General features: G+C 47.1%; 1 protein-coding gene across 1 annotated transcript in view; it reads left to right on the forward strand.

Moving 5' to 3' along the window:
- Positions 1-238: 238 nt before the first annotated feature.
- The window catches only part of OTUD7B (OTU deubiquitinase 7B), a 171,104-nt gene continuing 149,448 nt past the window's right edge, over positions 239-21,894 (forward strand). Inside the window, exon 1 of the mRNA XM_040333116.1 lies at positions 239-481. Within this exon, the coding sequence (XP_040189050.1) occupies positions 469-481 (13 nt within the window). The 5' untranslated portion in view covers positions 239-468. The remainder of the gene's footprint in view (positions 482-21,894) is intronic.

Consider the following 21,894-nt stretch of genomic DNA (forward strand, 5'->3'; position numbering starts at 1 on the left):
CAGTGCACGCTTCTCACACAGGAGCCTCCAGACGTGCCTGCAGGCCCCTCCCACTACTCTCAGCGTGCCTGCAGGCCCCTCCCACTACTCTCAGTGTGCCTGCAGACTCCTCCCACTCCTCTCACTCTGCGTGACCTGCTGAATCCTCTCACTCAGCGTTCATGCCAGGCCCCGCCCACTCCAACCCCCCCCCCCCGACAGGGCGGACCGTAGCGGCGCTCGTAGACCTAGCGCTCAGGCTCCTCCTACTCCTCCCTTCACGACGTCACGTGACGGCGCTCGGCGGACTACACGTCCCGTGAAGCCTTGCGCAGCGCTGGGCTGAGCTCCGCCAGAGGGAGGTCAAAGTGAGGGGAGCTCGGCTGGCTGGTGAGCGCTGTGCCCCGGCCCGGCCTGGGGGAGAGGAAAGGACATGAGCGAGAGGCCTGAGAGCGGAGACGAGCGCAGTGTGACACCCCCGGGGACACCATGACCTCCAAGGGTGAGTGAGGGGCCCCTGTGGGGGCTTATATTGGGGGCTGTGACTGGTGTGAGGGGGTGGGGGAGGTCCTGGGGACTGGTACTGATGCTGAGGGCTCCTGGGGAACTTCTATGGAGGAGGAACACCTTGTGGGGGGGTCTGGAGTTTAGTCAGAGGATGGGGGGGTACCTACAGCTGACCTCCTCTGACACTGACTATCTACTTTGTTGTGATGTCTCTGTGGGTTGGGGGAAACTTTTCTGGGTTGCACTAAGTTCCTGGGGATGCCTTTTGTGGTTGCACTGAGTATGGAAGGTTCTGCTGGGTCAGGGAGTGGCCAGGAGATCTGTCTGGGGTTCTGGTGGCCACAGGAGATCCAAAAGATTGTTATGGGGGGGGATCATATTGTAGGTTGCACTCAGTTCTGGGAGGGTAAGTGTTTGAAACCTTGCTTTGTGGGGAACTCTTTGAGGGTTGCACCCAGTCTGGCACCTGTCTCTGAGTTTTTTTTTTTTTTTTTTTTAATATAGGGGAGCACTCCGGAGGTTGTTCTCTATTGTAGATGGACCCGTCGTAGGTTCTCTATTGTAGATGGACCTGTCGTAGGTTCTCTATTGTAGGTGGACCTGTCGTAGGTTCTCTATTGTAGGTGGACCTGTCGTAGGTTCTCTATTGTAGATGGACCTGTCGTAGATTCTCTATTGTAGATGGACCTGTCGTAGGTTCTCTATTGTAAGCGGACCAGTCGTAGGTTGTCTATTGTAGGTGGACCCGTTGTAGGTTCTCTATTGTAGGTGGACCTGTCGTAGGTTCTCTATTGTAGGTGGACCTGTCGTAGGTTCTCTATTGTAGGCGCACCTGACGTAGGTTCTCTATTGTAGGCGGACCTGTCGTAGGTTCTCTATTGTAGGTGGACCTGTCGTAGGTTCTCTATTGTAAGCGGACCTGTCGTAGGTTCTCTATTGTAGATGGACCTGTTGTAGGTTCTCTATTGTAGATGGACCTGTCGTAGGTTCTCTATTGTAGGTGGACCTGTAGTAGGTTCTCTATTGTAGGCGGACCTGTCGTAGGTTGTCTTTTGTAGGCGGACTGGTCGTAGGTTGTCTATTGTAGGCGGACTGGTCGTAGGTTGTCTGTTGTAGATGGACCTGTCGTAGGTTCTCTATTGTAGGTGGACTTGTCGTAGGTTCTCTATTGTAGGTGGACCCGTCGTAGGTTCTCTATTGTAGGCGGACTTGGTCGTAGGTTCTCTATTGTAGGTGGACCTGTCGTAGGTTCTCTATTGTAGGTGGACCTGTCGTAGGTTCTCTATTGTAGGTGGACCTGTCGTAGGTTCTCTATTGTAGGTGGACCTGTCGTAGGTTCTCTATTGTAGATGGACCCGTCGTAGGTTCTCTATTGTAGGTGGACCTGTCGTAGGTTGTCTGTTGTAGATGGACCCGTCGTAGGTTGTCTATTGTAGATGGACCCGTCGTAGGTTGTCTATTGTAGATGGACCTGTCGTAGGTTGTCTATTGTAGGTGGACCCGTCGTAGGTTGTCTATTGTAGGTGGACCCGTCGTAGGTTCTCTATTGTAGGTGGACTTGTCGTAGGTTCTCTATTGTAGGTGGACTTGGTCGTAGGTTCTCTATTGTAGGCGGACTTGGTCGTAGGTTCTCTATTGTAGGCGGACTTGGTCGTAGGTTCTCTATTGTAGGCGGACTTGGTCGTAGGTTCTCTATTGTAGGCGGACTTGGTCGTAGGTTCTCTATTGTAGGCGGACTTGGTCGTAGGTTCTCTATTGTAGGCGGACTTGGTCGTAGGTTCTCTATTGTAGGCGGACTTGGTCGTAGGTTCTCTATTGTAGGCGGACTTGGTCGTAGGTTCTCTATTGTAGGCGGACTTGGTCGTAGGTTCTCTATTGTAGGCGGACTTGGTCGTAGGTTCTCTATTGTAGGCGGACTTGGTCGTAGGTTCTCTATTGTAGGCGGACTTGGTCGTAGGTTCTCTATTGTAGGCGGACTTGGTCGTAGGTTCTCTATTGTAGGCGGACTTGGTCGTAGGTTCTCTATTGTAGGCGGACTTGGTCGTAGGTTCTCTATTGTAGGCGGACTTGGTCGTAGGTTCTCTATTGTAGGCGGACTTGGTCGTAGGTTCTCTATTGTAGGCGGACTTGGTCGTAGGTTCTCTATTGTAGGCGGACTTGGTCGTAGGTTCTCTATTGTAGGCGGACTTGGTCGTAGGTTCTCTATTGTAGGCGGACTTGGTCGTAGGTTCTCTATTGTAGGCGGACTTGGTCGTAGGTTCTCTATTGTAGGCGGACTTGGTCGTAGGTTCTCTATTGTAGGCGGACTTGGTCGTAGGTTCTCTATTGTAGGCGGACTTGGTCGTAGGTTCTCTATTGTAGGCGGACTTGGTCGTAGGTTCTCTATTGTAGGCGGACTTGGTCGTAGGTTCTCTATTGTAGGCGGACTTGGTCGTAGGTTCTCTATTGTAGGCGGACTTGGTCGTAGGTTCTCTATTGTAGGCGGACTTGGTCGTAGGTTCTCTATTGTAGGCGGACTTGGTCGTAGGTTCTCTATTGTAGGCGGACTTGGTCGTAGGTTCTCTATTGTAGGCGGACTTGGTCGTAGGTTGTCTATTGTAGGCGGACTTGGTCGTAGGTTGTCTATTGTAGGCGGACTTGGTCGTAGGTTGTCTATTGTAGGTGGACTTGGTCGTAGGTTGTCCCCTGTTGTAGCTGGACCCGTCGTAGGTTCCTGGGGATGCCTTTTTGTGGTTGCACTGAGTCTGGAAGGTTCTCCTGGGTCAGGGAGTGGCCAGGGGATCTGTCTGCGGTTGTCCTGGTGGCCTCAGAAGATCCAAAGGAATGTTCTGGGTTGGAATACGTTTTGGCAGGATCATATCGTAAGTTGCACCCGGTTTGTGGGGTATCACCGGCTTGGGGGGTGCACTCTATTCTAGAAGCACTTCGAAGGTTCTCCTCTAATCTAGGAGGACTCGTCGGTTCTCCTCTAATCTAGGAGGACCCGTCGTAGGTTCTCCTCTAATCTAGGAGGACCCGTCGTAGGTTCTCCTCTAATCTAGGAGGACTGTTTGCAGGTTGCATGCTATTATAGGACTGTTTGTAGGTTGAACCCTATTCTAGGTGGACCCGTCGTAGGTTGCACCTTTCCAGGAGAACTTTGCAGATTGCGCTCTGTTACCCGTGGATTCTCTGTGGAAGCTGCAGTGGGCATTTTTGCTGGCGTCTGGTACTTGTCTTGGGGCATTTGTCATAGGCATTTGTAGGTTGTACCAGTGTCTGATGGTCCTTCTTTGTAGCATCAGTTTTTGAGGCTCCTCAGTTGTTGGTTACATAAAGCGATTGTAAAGTCATGTCGTTCTTGCCCACTCTGTGCAATGGTTTATTCTAGGAGAACTCTGTGCTCTAGGAGGACGTTGTTTCAGTTGAAGCGTTCTGTCCTCTGCCCCTTACCCCTGCAGTAGTAATCTTCCAGGGTTGCTGAACCTGTGATAAGCACTCGCGAGTGCCGCCTACCCCCCCAGCCTTTCCACCCCTCTTCTCCATTCATAGAAGCTGTACTGGCGCTACCATCAATGAAAGCGCTGTATGAATTCAGGAGGTGGACCTTCATCTTTTGTTTATAGAAGGCTTTCGTTGATATAGTACAGCCTATATGACTGGAGAAGTGAGTTGGAAAGGCCGGGCATGGTTGGCATTTTTCCCCCCCTCTGCTTCTCACGGGTTTAGCAACCCTGGAAGATTTCTCGGGCAGGGGGGCAAGATTTCAACTGAAACGGCCACCAGCTCAAGGTATACTTCTAGAATTCAAGTACCATCCCTTGTGCTGATTATATTTTTCATAAAAATATATATATATCTATATATATATATATATATATATATATATATATATATATATGTTTTTCTTATTTTCTGCAGTTGTCAGAAGGTGTCATCTTGTACTGATGTGGAATGGCTTTGGGTAGTTGGAGGATCTCTGTAGCTTGACCTGAGAGGAACCTCAGTCATTTCTGAGAGGGGGGGGGGGGGGATAGTCAGCAGCTACAAATGCTTGAGGATGAGCGGAACTTCATATTTTAGGCAGTTACTCATCAAGTGGTTTTAAGATGGGGTGGACAGATTAAAGCGGATGTCCACTGAAAAAAAAATATTAAAAGCCAGCAGCTACAAATACTGCAGCTGCTGACTTTTAATATTAGGACACTTGCCTGTCCTGGAGTCCAGCGCCGTCAGCAGCAGAGGGCGAGCGATCGCTCGTCGCTCTGCTGCCGCCCCCGCCATCCTTGGTGAGGGAACCAGGAAGTGAAGCGCTCCAGGTTCACTGCCCGTGTCGCGCTATGCCTGCCGATTGGCTCCCGCTGTTTACTGGGAGCCGAGTGTTCCCAGAACACAACGGGGGGACGGGAGGTGACTTCATGCCCGCAGTCTGCCCGAGACTGTGTGGCCGGAAATGGGTGCAAATACCTGTCTTTAGACAGGTATCTGCACCCCCTCCCCCCTGAAAGGTGTCAAATGTGACACCGGAGGATTCCGATCAGTGGGAGTTCCACTTTAGGGTGGAGCGCCGCTTTAACCACTTCAATACCAGAAAGTTTTCACCCCCTTCCTGCCCAGGCCAATTTTCAGCGCTGTCACGCCTAGAATGACAATTGCGCGGTCATACAACACTGTACCCCAATGAAATGTTAAAGCGGTGGTTCCCCTAAAAATAAAATTTTGACATCGCATTTAGCAAATAAATTACAATTAGAATCGGCTTGTTTTATTTAAAAAATACCTCCGTACGTATCGTTTCCTATATTCGGTCCCACCGCCACTTCCGGGTACGATGCAGGCGGTGGGCGTTCCTAATTGATTGACAGGCATCCGAACGACGCATCCATCGCGTCACGAGATGCCGAAAAAAGCCGAACGTCTGTGCGCATGCGCCGTATAGAGCCGCACCGACGTTCGGCTTTTTTCGGCATCTCGTGACGCGATGGATGCGTCGGTCGGATGCCTGTCAATCAATTAGGAATGCCCACCGCCAGCATCGTACCCGGAAGTGGCCGTCATTTCACTAAATGCGGGATGGGAAGTGGTAAAAGTTCACTCTAAAACGAATTTACTCTCCAGCCCTGTGAAGAAGGAATTGCTATACGTACCGGCCTCTCTGGTCCCGTGCTGAGCTGTCAGCGGTGGCTTCAGAGTGTAGACATGTGCAGGAGAGGCCGCCGCCAACTAGTTAGTCTAGATAGTTAGTCCAGGGGTTGATGTCACTTCTTTTTTTTTTTTTTTCTTTAGTTTTTTTATCCATGGGAAACATTTAAAACATGTTCTATTCTTTTTTTTCTTCAGCGATGGAAAACATGGGGCCCACACACAATCGGTTTGTCCGATTTAAAACCGTCCATCGGTCTGTTTTCATCGAACAAACCGATCGTGTGTACAGGGCTTTAGAGTTAGTTTTGGGTGAACTTCTAGCTTCTAGCCTCTTGCCCACCAGAGCACGCCGATATACGTCGACCTGTACGTCCCTTTAAATTTGCCACGTGCCTCTTGAGTCCGCCCGTGGGTCCCGGGAACTCGATGTTCCCGGGCGGCCCACGATTGCGATCGGCAAAGGCAGAACAGGGGAATGCCTTTGTAAACAAGGCATTCCACTGTTCTGCCTAGTGACATGTCAGGGATCTACTGTTCCCTTTGATCGGGAACAGTGATGAGTGACGTGTCACTGGTAGCTCCTCCCACCTAACAGTTAGAATCACTCCCTAGGACACACTTAACCCCCTTCAGCGCCACCTAGTGGTTAACGCCAGGGGTGCACAAGCTTTTGAAGAGTGAGGGCCACTTAAGCAACTTCGTAACCCGTCGGGGGCCACAATGAGCGGAGCGGGCTGATGACAGGTCACGGCTACTCTATAGGCCCTCTGATCCGCCCTGATGGAAGGGGATGAATTCCCTTCTGTTTTCCAATTGGAGGTAGGCGGGCGTAAACGGACACCTGACTCTATAGAGGTGAATTGAGGGTCCCATTTGGTCGGGCTGGTTGTGTGAAAAGGGCCTAAGACTGCTTTCACACTGATGTGCTGCAGTTTGCCCACACCGCGGGTGCAGCGTAGTGCACCTGTGTCTATCCTGAGGGTTAGCTGAACTTTGCCATAGACTCCTCCTGTGGCAAAAGCCAGTGCTGTAGAGGAAGCATTGGCTTATGGGGCTCTTCTCCGCAGCCATTTTCTTCCTCTACCACCAGCTTTATTTACACCACTGATGCTGTGGTATAACGGGTCGGCAATCTGCGATCTGGGCTTGCCAACACCGCCATTCCAGAGCAGGAGGTCGCGGGCCATATCAAAGGGCTCCGCGGGCCACTGGTTGGCCACCCCTGGGTTAACCCCTTCACTGCCAGTGTCATTTTCGCAGTAATCCGTGCATTTTTATAGCACTGATCGCTGTAAAAATGACAATGGTCCCAAAAATGTGTCAAAAGTGTCCGATGTGTCCGCCATAAAGTCGCCGTCACGATAAAAATCGCAGATCACCGCCATTATTAGTAAAAGAAAAATAATAAAAATGCCATAAAACTATCCCCTATTTTGTAGATGCTATAATTTTTGCTCAAGCCAATCCAATTTTGTTTTAGAAGAATACATTTAGGCTTAACTGAGAAAACTGAGAATTTTACCTTTTTAAAAAAATAAAATTAAAATTGGGTATATTTATAGCAAAAAGTACAAAATATTGCTGTTTTTTTTTTTTTCAAAATTGTCGCTCTGCTTTTGTTTATAGCGCAAACAAATAAAAACCGCAGAGGTGATGAAATACCACCAAAAGAAAGCTCTATTTGTGGGGAAAAAATAGAGGGGCGTCAATTTTTGGTTTGTGAGCCACGTCGCACGACCGCGCAATTGTCAGTTAAATCGACGCAGTGCCGAATCGCAAAAAAAGTGCTCCGGTCTTTGGCCAGCCAAATGTTCCGGGTCTGAAGTGGTTAATATGGAATTTAGGCGCCAACTCCATTGATAACCGGACAAAACTTCAAAAGCTGCCTTAGGGAATTGCTTTTGATGTCATTTCTTTGCAGATCACGGTAGATTTTGGGTGATATCTTCTGTAGGTCGGGGAATCTCCACATACATTGTACAGCTCTTCTTCTAGCTGGAAAGATCCTCGATGCTGGAAATGTGGCCCCAGGGAGGTGAAGTGGCCTTCGGAAGGATCATTCTTTGTATGCTGCGTTAGGTTGGAGAAGCTGGTGATGTGTAAATATCGCTGAGATTTCGGAGGGAAGTGAGAATTGTCGGGAGGTTTGCAAGTCTTCAAGTGGTCATTCATTGTGATCTGAACCCAGGTCTGCTCATTGTTGGAGGGAATGATTGTCATCTGTGCCAAGCTTTGATGGGCTCTTTGTGTGTTGGGTGGTGTTGATGCATTGTCACTTGGAGGAATGCTAATGAAGCCTTCTCTGCGCGTGCATTGTAGTCCGAGATTCCCGGCGAGAGGCTCTGTGTCATGCAAGCTGCTAAACCGGAGCTTTGACTTGGACCTTTGCATTTAGTGTTTGCTTGCTTAAGATGATTTCTGTCCCTTCCATGGATGGCGGTGTTGCCAACCTACCAGATTGAAATTTACTGGCGCAGCCAAGGTTTTTACTGGCATTTCACAAAAGTTACTAAATTAAATTTTTAGGTCCAAATTTCAGTATTTAGGCTACAAACAAGTACGCTAGGCAAAAAGCAATGTGATTTAAGGTAGATATTAACCACTTGACCACTGGGCACGAAAACCCCCTTAATCACCAGACCAATTTTCAGCTTTCGGTGCTCTCACAATTTGAATGACAATTACTCAGTCATACAACATTGTACCCATCTGAAATTTTTGTCCTTTTTTTCCCACAAATAGAGCTTTCTTTTGGTGGTATTTGATCACCTCTGCGGTTTTTATTTTTTGCGCTATAAAAGAAAAAAGACTGAAAATTCTGTAAAAAAAAAATCTAGTTTCTGTCATATTAGCAGGTTATTTCTCACACACAGCATATGCATACTACAAATTACACCCCAAAACACATTCTGCTATTCCTCCCGAGTATAGCGATACCACATGTGTGCGACTTTTACACAGCGTGGCCACATACAGAGGCCCAACATGCAGGGAGCACCATCAGGCGTTCTGGAGCACCCAGGCCAATTCTGACATTTCTCTCCTACATGTAAAAATCATCATTTATTTGCTAAAAAAATTACATAGAACCCCAAAACATTATATATGCTTTTTTTTCAAAGACCCTAGAGAATACAATGGCGGTTGTTGCAACTTTTTATCTTGCACGGTATTTTCGCAGCAATTTTTTGAACGCGTGTTTTTAAAAAAAAAACAGTTTTGTGCTTAAAAAAAAAAAAAACAGTAAAGTTAGCCCAATGTTTTTGCATAATATGAAAGATGAAGTTACGCCGAGTAAATAGATACCCAACATGTCACCCTTCAAAATTGCACACGCTCGTGAAATTGCGCCAAACGTTGCTACTTAAAAATCCCCATAGGCGACGTATTGCAAGGTATTGGAGTATTGAGGGTATTGCGGAGTATTGGGGGGGTATTGCAGAGTATGGGGGGGGGTATTGCAGAGTATGGGGGGGGGTATTGCAGAGTATGGGGGGGGGGTATTGCAGAGTATGGGGGGGTGGGTATTGCAGAGTATGGGGGGGTGGGTATTGCAGAGTATGGGGGGGTGGGTATTGCAGAGTATGGGTGGGTGGGTATTGCAGAGTATGGGTGGGTGGGTATTGCAGAGTATGGGTGGGTGGGTATTGCAGAGTATGGGGGGGTGGGTATTGCAGAGTAAAATAAAAAAAAAGATGAGTGCAATACTCTGCAATACCCCACCCCATACTCTGCAATACCCCACCCCATACTCTGCAATACCCCACCCCATACTCTGCAATACCCACCCCCCCAGGGTGGGTATTGCAGAGTATGGGGTGGGGTATTGCAGAGTATGGGGTGGGGTATTGCAGAGTATTGCACTCATCATTATTTTTATTTTGCAGAGTATTGCGCAGGGATGGCTGGATCTGTGACTGCAATTGTCACAGATCCAGCCCACAGTGCGGCGGCTGCTGCTGCCGCCCGATTCCCCCCCCCCCCTCCCTCTCCTCTCACACTGTACCGAACGGTACAGAGAGGAGAGGGAGGAACCGGCGTCATTACATGACGCCGGTTTGTTTACAAGTGATCGCGCCGTCATTGGACGGCGCGATCACGTGGTAAGGAGCCGCTTCCATTGGCTCCTTACCGCGAGTGCTGTTGCTGCGGGTCCCGTAGACCCGGCGAGCACCGGCGATCGCGTGTGCGCGCCCGCTCGGGCGCGCACAACGCAGTCTCTGGGAGGACGTACATTGACGCCCTCCTAGAGTACAGGAACCGCTCTGTAGCCGTATTTTGGCTATAGGGCGGTTACCAACTGGTTAAGGTAAACATTTTTTTTTTTGTTATTTTCGATATAAGGGCAAATTATTTAGTCATATCACCCCCTGCCTCCATCCCCCTCTGCCACCAACACCCCCTGCCTTCACCCCCCTCTGCGGTGCCACAATCTCCCCCAGCCCCCCCTGCCTCCAATCGCCCCCTGCCGCCATCATCCCCTGCCTCAATCACCCTCTGCAGTGCCACCAACAACCCCTGTCTCCATCCCCCACCCTCTGCGGTGCCACCACCCCCCTATATATATATTTTTGGTTACTTTTATTGCAGTCACAAGGAATGTAAACATCTCTTGACAATAATAGGTGGTGACAGGTACTCTTTATGGAAGGATCAGGGATCTAAAAGACCCCAAATCCCCCCTTTGCACTTTTTTGGCGATCTGAATACTGTATTTTTTTTTATTTTGTTTTTAAACTGGCGCCATTGGCAGCCGAGTAAATTGGAAGTGACGTTGTGACATCACTTCCGTGTTTACAAACAGCATAGCATAGCATAGCGGAGGCTAATAATCAGATCTGACCTAAAGCCTCTTGCACACGATCAGATTTTCTGCGGACAAAGCGTAGGACTTTTGTACGAAGGACGTTGGCCATGAACGTGTCTTGCATACAAAAGGACAAGAGTTGTCGGCCAAAAAACACGAAACATGGTTTTTCAGCTCTTTAGCGCCATCTTTTGGGCAACTTCTGCTAATGTCGTATTATGATGAGCATTGCTTCTGAGCATGCGTGTTTGTACTATGGAGTTTTGTACAAAGGACTTGTGTACAGACGATCGGAAAATCCGACCACACACAATTGTTGGCGGACCATTTTACAGCACGCTATCCAACATTTGTCCATGGAAAATCCGACAACAATTGTCCGATGGAGTGTACAAACAGATTTTCCGACAACAGCCTGTCATCACACAATTCCCGTCGGATAATCCGATCGTGTGTACGAGGCTGAAGTCTTTCTGAAATGTTCTGTACTAAACATGTCTTTTCCTCTGCTCAGCTATGCCATACATACCTGATCCTTGGGAAGAATGTGAGCGTTGGATAGGATCTTCAATCTTCCGCGTGTTGCTGACTCTTCAGACTCCGGGCTCCATGATCTGTAATTGTATGCTTTATGCAATTATAGAGGGATTATTCGCTTACTTCAGGTGTGCAGGATTTCTAGTAGAGGGTTCTACTTTTTCTTTTCTAAGCCATTGCTGATCTTCTGGCAGATTACACGGCCTTGTGGTAAAATTGTTTTCTTAGCGGATATAGTTGTATTTCACGTGTATCCCTTTGCAGCAGGCGGGGAGTTAAGTCATCCATTGGGCAAGAGTGGTGGCTTCAGGAATGTGAATGAATACGGTGATTCAAGCGGGTGTGTGACGGCAGATGGGCCCAAGATGTAATGTAGATCATGGAAATGTTTGGTTCATATTAGGGCGGAATCTGTGAATGTATATCTGGTGTGGTGAAGGATGGTCTGTGCCCACTTTTCAGCAACTTTCATAAAAGAACCCAGAGTTTCTTCATGGCGCAGAGGCGCCCATTGGAGGATGGAAATGATGGAAAGCTGTGTGTGTGTGTGTGTGTGTGTATATAATATATATATATATATATATATATATATATATATATATATATATATATATATATATATATATATATATATATTAAACTATGTGTAATTTATTTTTAATAAATATATTAATTAAAATTGTGTGTGTTATATATATATATATATATATATATATATATATATATATATATAAATTTTTTTTTTTTTTTTTTTTTTTTTTTATATATTAAATGTGGTGTGTGTGTGTGTGTGTGTATATATATATATATATATATATATATATATATATATATATATATATATATATATATATATATATATATATATATATATAATATGTGTGTGTGTGTATATATATATATATATATATATATATATATATATATATATATATATATATATACTTTATTTTTATAAATTACTTTATTATAAAAAAATATATATATATATATATATATATATATATATATATATATATATATATATATATATATATATATATATTTAGTGTGTGTGTGTGTGTATATATATATTTTACACACACGTTTAATTAATATATATATATATATATTTTAAAAATATACACATACTCTTTTTATTTATAATAAAGTAATTTATAAAATATATACACACACACACAGTCTTTTTATTTTATATATAGAATTCTTTTTTTATTATTATAAAAAGTGTGTGTGTTTTAAACACTCACTTTGTAGAACAACCCATTCAGTTTAAGGCTTGGTTCACTCTGCCTCAACCTGCGGTTCGACTTTGCCAGGTGACTTCCTTTTTTTCTTTTAAATATAATCTGTTTTATATATGTAATCAATCAATTAACCTGATTTTAATCTATGTAAAATATTAACAAAATTATATATTTTGTTAATATTTTACATATATGTTTTGTTAATTTTTTACATATATATGTAATCAAACAATGAACCTGATTTTGATCTAACAGATTATATTTAATAAAATAATCACTATTTTCCACTTCCTCAGAAGATCAGTTTCAAGTTTCTGCCAAAATAACAATCTAGCTGTAAGCCTAGGGTCACACTGAATGCGGGATCGGATTCGCACAATTTCAAACCTGCAATTCAGTCAGACCTCGGGAGCGATTCTCAGAGACCTGCACAGATGTCTATTAAAATCGCCCCTGAAGTCGCCAAAAAGTAGTGCAGGAACGGCTTCTGGGAAACGGTGCAGTGTCGCAAAGTCGTCGGCGCACTGATTTGGACAGTGTCGCTGCCGGAAATGGGCGTCGGTTGGACGTGTCAAATCGCATGTCGAAAAGGCCCGATGTGAACGGCGGCTAAGGAGAACTTCACCTTCTGTAGGAACAGATCTGTTTTAAATCCTAGGTTTAGGGAGAAAAAATAAATAAATCAGCATAAGGGGCGTTACTTACACATTTCATGCAAAGTTTCCCCTGTGCTGGTGCCGCCTGTCAGTGCAAATCTTGAGTCCTCTGCAGCCTTAATCTTGAGGTCCTGCGTGGGGGGGGACAAGGTGACTTCCTGGCGACTTGAGCACTACTTTGATAGAAGTATAAAATAGAACAGAATATAAGATGCCTGTAAGTAGTACAGGAACCTTTTTCTGAAGTGGGTGCAACGTCGGTAGTGCCTATTAAGACGGCTCTCATTGACGAACATGGAATTTCACATGTCATGGTTGATGAGGTTGAAAAAAGACACAAGTCCATCAAGTCCAACCTATGTGTGTGAATATATCTCAGTATTACATTGTATATCCATGTATGTTGTGGTCGTTCAGGTGCTTATCTAATAGTTTTTTGAGACCACCGACTGTGGAAGGGAATTCCACATCATTGCCACTCTTACAGTAAAGAACCCTCTACTTAGTTTAAGGTTAAACCACTTCTCTTTTTATTTTAGCGAATGGCCACGTGTCTTTTTAAATTCCCTTTTGCGGAAAAGTTTTCTCCCTATTGTGGAGTCACCAGTACGGTATTTGTAAATTGAAATCACATCCCCTCTCAAGCGAGAGAATAAGTTCGGTGCTCACAACCTTTCCTCATAACTAATATCCTCCAGACCCTTTATTCGTTTTGTTGCCCTTCTCCTTCACGTGACTTGGGGTCTCAAGTCTGAGCCCAAGTCACGGCATTGTGAACTGAGCCTAAAATAGGAATGAAAGGCAAAACATTTGTGTATAGATATAAGAAAACATAAAAAAAAAAAATATATATATATATATATATATGTGTGTGTGTGTGTGTGTGTGTGTGTGTGTGTATATATATACACACTCACACACATATATACATACACAATATATATATATATATATATATACATAATATATACAATTTCACGCGCGCGTGCACACACTGGAATATTGGTTAACCGCTTAACGACCGCTGCATGTACATATACGTCGGCAAAATGGCACGGACAGGCAGAACGACTTGCCCGCACGTCGCTGCCTAGACGTGGGTTGGGGGTCCGACCCCCCCTGGTACATACGGCGGTCGGTAATCGTGTGGGAGCGATCTGGGATGAGGGGGCGGCTATTCGTTTCTAGCCGCCCCCTCGCGATCGCTCCCCGGAGCTGAAGAACGGGGAGAGCCGTATGTAAACACGGCTTCCCCGTGCTTCACTGTGGCGGCTGCATCGATCGTGTGATCCCTTTTATAGGGGAGACTCGATCGATGACGTCAGAACTACAGCCACACCCCCCTACAGTTGTAAACACACACACATAGTCCAGGATTATAGACGAGACAGATGGATCTGCAGTGTTTTGTGTTCGGATTTGGATTTTAGTGCAAGTTATAGATGATGAAAGCAAGCATCTGATTGGCTGACACACGTTTACATACAGCAAAGCCCCAGGAACATAATGCAGCAATCAATCGTTCACGCAAATTGCTTTTAAAATGTTGGGACATCCGATGGAGAACGATCGATAGAGATGAATTGAGAAATGGAAAGTTCATGGTAAATAAATCTGACGTTGTGGTAATTTAATGGCGGGGTGTGGCGGGTCCGGAGATTTCCTGGATAAATAGAAGCTGGAGGAGATGGTTTACCTACAACATAGTTCTTCTCTAGAAAGGGAGAGGCGAAGGTTTATATTCAAATAATGCTTTATTTCCTCGTCCTCATTTCACCGAGAGAGGATTTATATTATTTATATTATTTTTAGATTATTTGGTACGTTTGTTTTAACTTCCCACTTCATAGATGGAGAAACGGGGGGAATAAAAGGTGACGGAGCTTCCAGTATAAAAGACGAGTTTTATGTTGTGATAGAGAATATGGTATTAGGAGTACAATATGGATGTCAGGCCTCTTCCACATAGATGCCCGTTTTCTACCTCTCTCTGTAAAGCGATCTGTGTTGGATCCCTTTAAGGGGGCAGAGTAATGGCTTCTAGGTGAGGACGGGAGGAGATCCTGACATTTTCTTTATCGTTACATCACGGGACACAGAGCGGCATTCATTACTATATGGGTTATATGGAGTACCTTCAGGTGTAGACACTGGCAATCTTCAAACAGGAAATGCCCCTCCCTATATAACCCCCTCCCATAGGAGGAGTACCTCAGTTTTTACGCCAGTGTCTTAGGTGTTAGTCATGGTTTAGCTTGCCTCCGCATCCTTGGGATTAGGTGAGCTACCGGTTCTGTCCAAAAAAGCCTGCGCGCTAAAGTGGTCAGTAACCGGACCCCAAACCCTTGGGGTATAGCCCATAATGCTTTCTTTTTAAGAGAGCTGGACCCTGGGCCCAGAACTTAGAAAACCTTTGGGGCGCCTAATGTTTTCTGTTTGCCAGGGTGCTGTATGGGCCCAGGACAGTGGATCCTTCATGGAAGAAGAAGGTTCCCAGGGCCTGAAGGTCTAGACATCCCCACGGAGATGGGGGAAGATTGGACCTCTTGCTTGGCAAAGTCCTGCGGCATGGAGCAGGTAAGTGAGGGGAAAAACCTGCGGGGCTTGGCTCTTAGCAAGTTTTTTCTGGGAGGTCACAGGGGACATGCCTAAGGTTATGCATTGCATCTGGCAAACCAGTCACATATCATGAAGATAGGATGGCTCTATATGTTATATTTCCCCATAAAAAGTGACCTCCCTGGTAGTGTTGGAAAAGCTGTGTATGGGGCCTTTTATGTACAAGTGTATGTGTGTGTCAGAGAGCTATGCTTACCTGCAAGCCTCCAGGCGATGCTCTATCCAGTCCTCTCCCTCATGCCTGCAAGGCAGGCAAAACGCTGACCTCCTCGTGTGTTCCAGGCCTGCGGCTGCAGGAACAGAGAGGCCCTTCCTCCCAACCCCCCCCCCGTCGGCGGGCGCGCGCGCGGTGCGCGTGCACGTGTTATAGACGCATTTGGCGCCGTTTTAGCTGGGGGGGGAAGGGCGGGTCAGTGGTTTAAAGGAAGGGGCGGCCCTTCCTTAGATGCCACAGCTCATTCATTTCTCTGGCTTAAGGGAGGAAGGACTGGAGTGAAGCACGGGGCGCTGAGGACACACAGTGGCCAGAAAGAATACTACAGTCTTCAGAAGATTGTGGTTTAGCCTAGGAATAGGCTGGTTTTCTTTTCCATCTCATAGTCTTTTCTTTGGCAATACTACTCAGGGGGATAGAATGTTTTTTCTTGCCTAGATTGAAAAAAAAAAAAAAAAATAAAAAAAAAAAAAAAAGAGAAGAAAAGTTTTTCTTTTAAAAAAAAAAAAAAAAAAAAAAAAGTGTCATCTAGGGTAGAGGAAACATTTTTTATTCCCCAAACAGGTGTTTGGGCATTTAACTATTATAAGTCCCAGGTACCAATAAGTAGCAGGTGTACCTCGGTATTGTACCATGGCATCAAGATCAGAGGGTACAAAAGGTGGGGATTCCCCCGCAGAATCTGAGGTCTCGGATAGAGCTATGCCGCTGCTTTCCCCACAGGGAGCCTTTGGGCCATCGGGGTCTGGGGCTAGAGCTGACGCGACTCAACCCAACCCTAAGGTGGTCACGGAGGAGGTGTTACTCGCCTCTTTAAATGAGATGCGGAGAAGCATGGGAGAAATGATAGCCGCAGCCATGCGGGGTAGTAAGCGGAATAGATCTCCGTCACCCGTGCGCGGACCCTCGGAAGAGGAGGTCCTTTCCTCTGGGGAATTGGACCTCTTGGACAGAGACCAAGTAGGTTCAGGGATCGAAGATCCGGATACAGAGGAGTCTGGGGCAGTCTCCCTGAGGGAGAGCTGGTGGATTCAGGGCTTGACGGACTTGGTCCATAAGGCATTCAACCTGCCTGTACCAGATCTCCAGGTATCGACGGTTTCAGCTTTGGGCTCACTGAGGGCGCCTCAAAGCAGTGCTGTGTTTCCGATCCATCCTCTATTGGAGGAAGTCTTGTTCCAAGAGTGGAACAAACCAGACAAGGTTTTCTTTCCACCTAAGAAATTTTCTGTCTTATATCCTATGGAAGAAAAGTTTTCCAAGAGATGGGCTTCTCCTGCAGTAGACGCAGCCATCTCATGTGTTAACAAATCGTTAACATGTCCTGTAGAAAACGTACAGGTTTTCAAAGATCCAGTTGATAGACGCTTGGAAGCCCTACTTAAGAACTCCTTCACTTCTGCAGGGGCAGTAGTACAGCCAGCCGTGGCTGCGATTGGAGTCGCTCAAGCTTTATCGGATCAATTTAAGCAAATGCTTGAACTTATTCCTGCCGAGCAGGCAGAAGAATTTTCGGATGTCCCTAAGGCCATATGTTTTACGGTAGACGCAATCAAGGATTCTATCCAACAAGCGTCACGTTTATCATTATCCCTTATCCATATGAGAAGACTCTTATGGTTAAAAAGCTGGGAGGCTGAGCCCCCATGCAAGAAGCTCCTGGCAGGGTTTCCCTTCCATGGAGGACGGCTCTTCGGAGAGGACTTAGATAAATACATTCAGACCATTTCAAGCGGCAAGAGTACTCTCTTGCCAACTAGGAAGAGGGTTCAGGGACCTGCGTTTAAACGACAGTCCTCCCCTGGGCAGGGGCCCTCTAATGCCAAGCAGTATCGACGGCCTCCTGCAAGAACAAACTTCGGCTTCAACAGCAGATCACAAGGACAGACTGTTAGGGGCAAGAGGCAGTGGTTTCGCAAGCCAGCAAAACCAGCCCCCAAGTCTACCTCATGAAGGGGCGCCCCCACCCACGAAGGTGGGGGGAAGGCTGCGACTCTTTTCGGAGATTTGGGAAGCCAGCATTCCCGACGAGTGGGTACGGTCTTCCGTGGCCACAGGCTACAAGCTAGAATTCCTAAGGTTTCCTCCTCCTCATTTCCAGGAGTCAAGGATTCCAAACGATCTGGAGAAAGGAGCCGCATTAAGGTCGGCTCTAGATCATCTACTTTCCCAGGAAGTAATAGTAGAGGTACCAGTCCTGGAACAGGGGCTGGGTTTCTACTCCAACCTATTCATCATCCTAAAGCCCAATGGAGATGTCAGGCCAATTTTGGACCTAAAGATGGTAAATGCATACTTAAAAGTCCGCTCATTTCGGATGGAATCCGTGCGGTCAGCAGCTGCCACACTCCAAAAAGACGACTTCATGGCGTCCATAGACATAAAGGATGCCTACCTTCATGTTCCAATTTATCAGCCACATCAAAGATATCTACGCTTTATGGTGGCTTCGCGTCATTTCCAATTCGTGGCGCTTCCCTTCGGGTTGGCTACGGCCCCCCGGGTGTTCACGAAGGTTCTAGCTCCAATCCTAGCCAAGCTAAGGATCCAAGGGGTCACGATCCTAGCATACCTGGACGACCTCCTAGTCATAGACCACTCGTCTCCCGGCTTGGAACGAGCAGTGGCCCTCACGGTCCAATACCTCGAGAGGTTCGGCTGGGTCCTAAATCGAGAAAAGTCAGCATTCCAGCCCACAAGGCAGTTGGAATATCTCGGCATGAGATTAGACACGGAACAACAAGGGGTGTTCCTACCTCGGAGGAAGGTCAAAGCCATCAAGGAATTAATCCTACTGGTTCTAAGCAAGAAAGAACCGACTATTCGCCTATGTATGAGATTACTAGGCAAGATGGTGGCTACTTTCCAAGCGGTGCCATACGCCCAGAGCCACACTCGCATCCTGCAGGCAGCCATCCTGTCAGCATGGAGCAAAAGGCCACAGGCCTTGGATATCCCGTTGCCTCTCTCATCAAGAGTCCGGCAAAGTCTGTGTTGGTGGTTAGACCCTCAGAATCTACTGAAGGGAAAATCTTTCAGCCCAGTGGCTTGGAAGATAGTGACCACAGACGCCAGCCTGACGGGCTGGGGAGCGATTGTGGATGGTTCCACTCGCCAAGGTATTTGGGCAAAGCCAGAGAAGCTTTTACCCATCAACATCTTGGAGCTCAGAGCTGTTCGACTAGCCCTCAGGGCTTGGACGTCGAAATTGCAGGGGCTCCCGGTGAGAATTCAATCAGACAATGCCACGGCAGTGGCATACATAAATCACCAAGGGGGGACCAGGAGTCAGGCCGCTCAAAGAGAAGTGAGCTTGATTCTCCTATGGGCAGAGGCTCATGTGCCCTGCATATCGGCAATATTCATTCCCGGAGTGGACAACTTTCAGGCGGACTTCTTAAGCCGCCAGACTCTATGGCCGGGGGAATGGTCTCTGCATCCACAAGTCTTTCAAGCACTCTGCCAAAGATGGGGAGTGCCGGACGTGGATATCATGGCATCGAGACTCAACAAGAAGCTAGACAGGTTCATGTCCCGCTCAAGGGATCCGATGGCCTGCGGAACCGATGCTCTGGTTTGCCCTTGGCATCAGTTCAAGCTTCTTTATGCGTTTCCCCCGCTCCAGTTACTACCCCGCCTGCTGCGCAGGATCCGGGTGGAGCACATACCAGTTATCCTGGTAGCTCCAGCATGGCCCAGAAGGGCTTGGTACTCACTAATCCTAAGGATGGTAGTGGGAAACCCTTGGACTCTGCCTCTAAGGCCAGACCTGCTATCGCAAGGTCCGATCCTCCACCCTGCCTTACGGCATCTAAATTTGACGGCCTGGAAGCTGAATCCTTGATTCTCAGGGGTAGAGGTCTGTCTCAGAAAGTAATCTCTACCCTAATCAGAGCCAGGAAACCGGTCTCTAGGGTGATTTATCACAGGGTCTGGAAGGCCTATATAGGCTGGTGCGAGTCCAAGCTATGGCTTCCTCGCAAGTTCACCATAGATAGAGTTTTAAGTTTTCTCCAGCTAGGAGTGGATAAAGGATTGGCATTAAGCACAATCAAAGGACAGATTTCTGCCCTGTCAGTGTGGTTTCAGCGGCCGCTGGCCACCCACTCGCTGGTTAAGACCTTCCTTCAAGGGGTCTTACGTATTAAACCTCCAGTTAAATCCCCGCTTTGTCCGTGGGATTTAAATCTTGTTCTGTCGAGTTTACAGAAACAACCGTTTGAGCCGTTGGCTGAAGTTCCTTTGGTTCTACTGACAAGGAAGTTGGTGTTTTTGGTTGCCATAGTTTCCGCAAGAAGAGTTTCGGAACTGGCAGCCTTATCCTGTAAGGAACCATATCTTATATTTCATAAGGACAAGGTCGTTCTCCGCCCTCATCCTTCCTTCTTACCGAAGGTCATATCCAGTTTTCATTTGAACCAGGATTTGGTATTACCATCCTTCTTCCCTAAACCTACTTCCAGAAAGGAAGGGTTGCTGCATACCTTGGATATTGTCAGGGCCATGAAGGCCTATCTTAAAGCTACAGAGAAGATCCGGAAAACAGATGTGCTGTTTATTCTACCGGATGGGCCCAAGAAGGGGCAGGCAGCTGCAAAGTCCACCATTTCTAGGTGGATTAAGCAATTGATCACTCAGGCCTACGGCTTGAAAGGGTTGCCTCCTCCAGTATCATTAAGGGCTCATTCTACTAGAGCCATGGGCGCCTCCTGGGCAGCACACCACCAGATCTCTATGGCTCAAGTTTGCAAGGCGGCAACCTGGTCTTCTGTCCACACATTTACAAAATTCTACAAGTTGGACGTAAGAAGGAATACTGATACTGCCTTCGGGCAGGCAGTGCTGCAGGCTGCAGTTTGAGACCCTCGGATTCCGGGGGCTCCTCTTTTTTTGAGTTAAATTTAAAATTTAAGATTATTTTTCTCAAATAAGTTGGATTTATTATGATTTGAGTATATCTCTAAATTAAATCCTTTTGTCTTGGAGATGTTCTCCCTCCCCTCATTGTAAGCATTGCTTTGGGACATCCCATATAGTAATGAATGCCGCTCTGTGTCCCGTGATGTAACGATAAAGAAAAAGAGATTTTTAATACAGCTTACCTGTAAAATCTTTTTCTTGGAGTACATCACGGGACACAGAGCTCCCACCCCTCTTTTGAGGACCATTTTGGGAGGCATACTGCTTGCTACAAAACTGAGGTACTCCTCCTATGGGAGGGGGTTATATAGGGAGGGGCATTTCCTGTTTGAAGATTGCCAGTGTCTACACCTGAAGGTACTCCATATAACCCATATAGTAATGAATGCCGCTCTGTGTCCCGTGATGTACTCCAAGAAAAAGATTTTACAGGTAAGCTGTATTAAAAATCTCTTTTTTTTTAATTTTTTTTAAAAAAAATTCAGCTGAACAGAGATTTTGTAAAGGAACGTTACAACACAACTGCAAATTAAACATTTTGCTGGGATCTGTGAAGCGGCCCCCGGGGGGCCAGTAGGCAGGTTTGACAGGCAGTGCCTATGTTATCCCCTGTGGCTGCATGTGGCGGTTGGTGGGGGGGTTAGTAAAATTGTGGTTGACCGTGTGTGTTTTTTTTTGTTTTTTTTTCTTCCTCTCCACCCCCTGGCTGGCTGTCCATATACCCAGTGAAGTGACTGGCCTCAGACGATGCACAGGGTTGAAACCAATCCTATATAACTTATACCTGTTTATCTGCAGTCTTCTCTTCTCAACATCTGTTCAAAGAATTATAAAGCTTGTCAGAAATAAGGGTGTGGGGAGCTCTGCAGAGCTGATTAGAAGGAATGGACACACCCCCTTCACACAGCAAATGAGAACGGAGCTGGGCGTGGGGGTGCTCTGTGGAACTGGTTGGAAGAAAGGGACACACCCCCTTCACACAGCAAACGAGAACGGAGCTGGGCGCGGGGTTGCTCTGCGGAGCTGGGCGCGGGGTTGCTCTGCGGAGCTGGGCGCGGGGTTGCTCTGCGGGCGTGGGGTTGCTCTGCGGAGCTGGGCGTGGGGTTGCTCTGCGGAGCTGGGCGGAAGGAATGTACACACCCCCTTCACACAGCAAACAAGAATGGAGCTGGGCGCGGGGTTGCTCTGCGGAGCTGGGCGCGGGGTTGCTCTGCGGAGCTGGGCGCGGGGTTGCTCTGCGGAGCTGGGCGCGGGGTTGCTCTGCGGAGCTGGGCGCGGGGTTGC

This window comes from Rana temporaria, chromosome 13 (genome assembly GCF_905171775.1).
Source record: "Rana temporaria chromosome 13, aRanTem1.1, whole genome shotgun sequence".
Taxonomy (NCBI): Eukaryota; Metazoa; Chordata; class Amphibia; order Anura; family Ranidae; genus Rana; species Rana temporaria.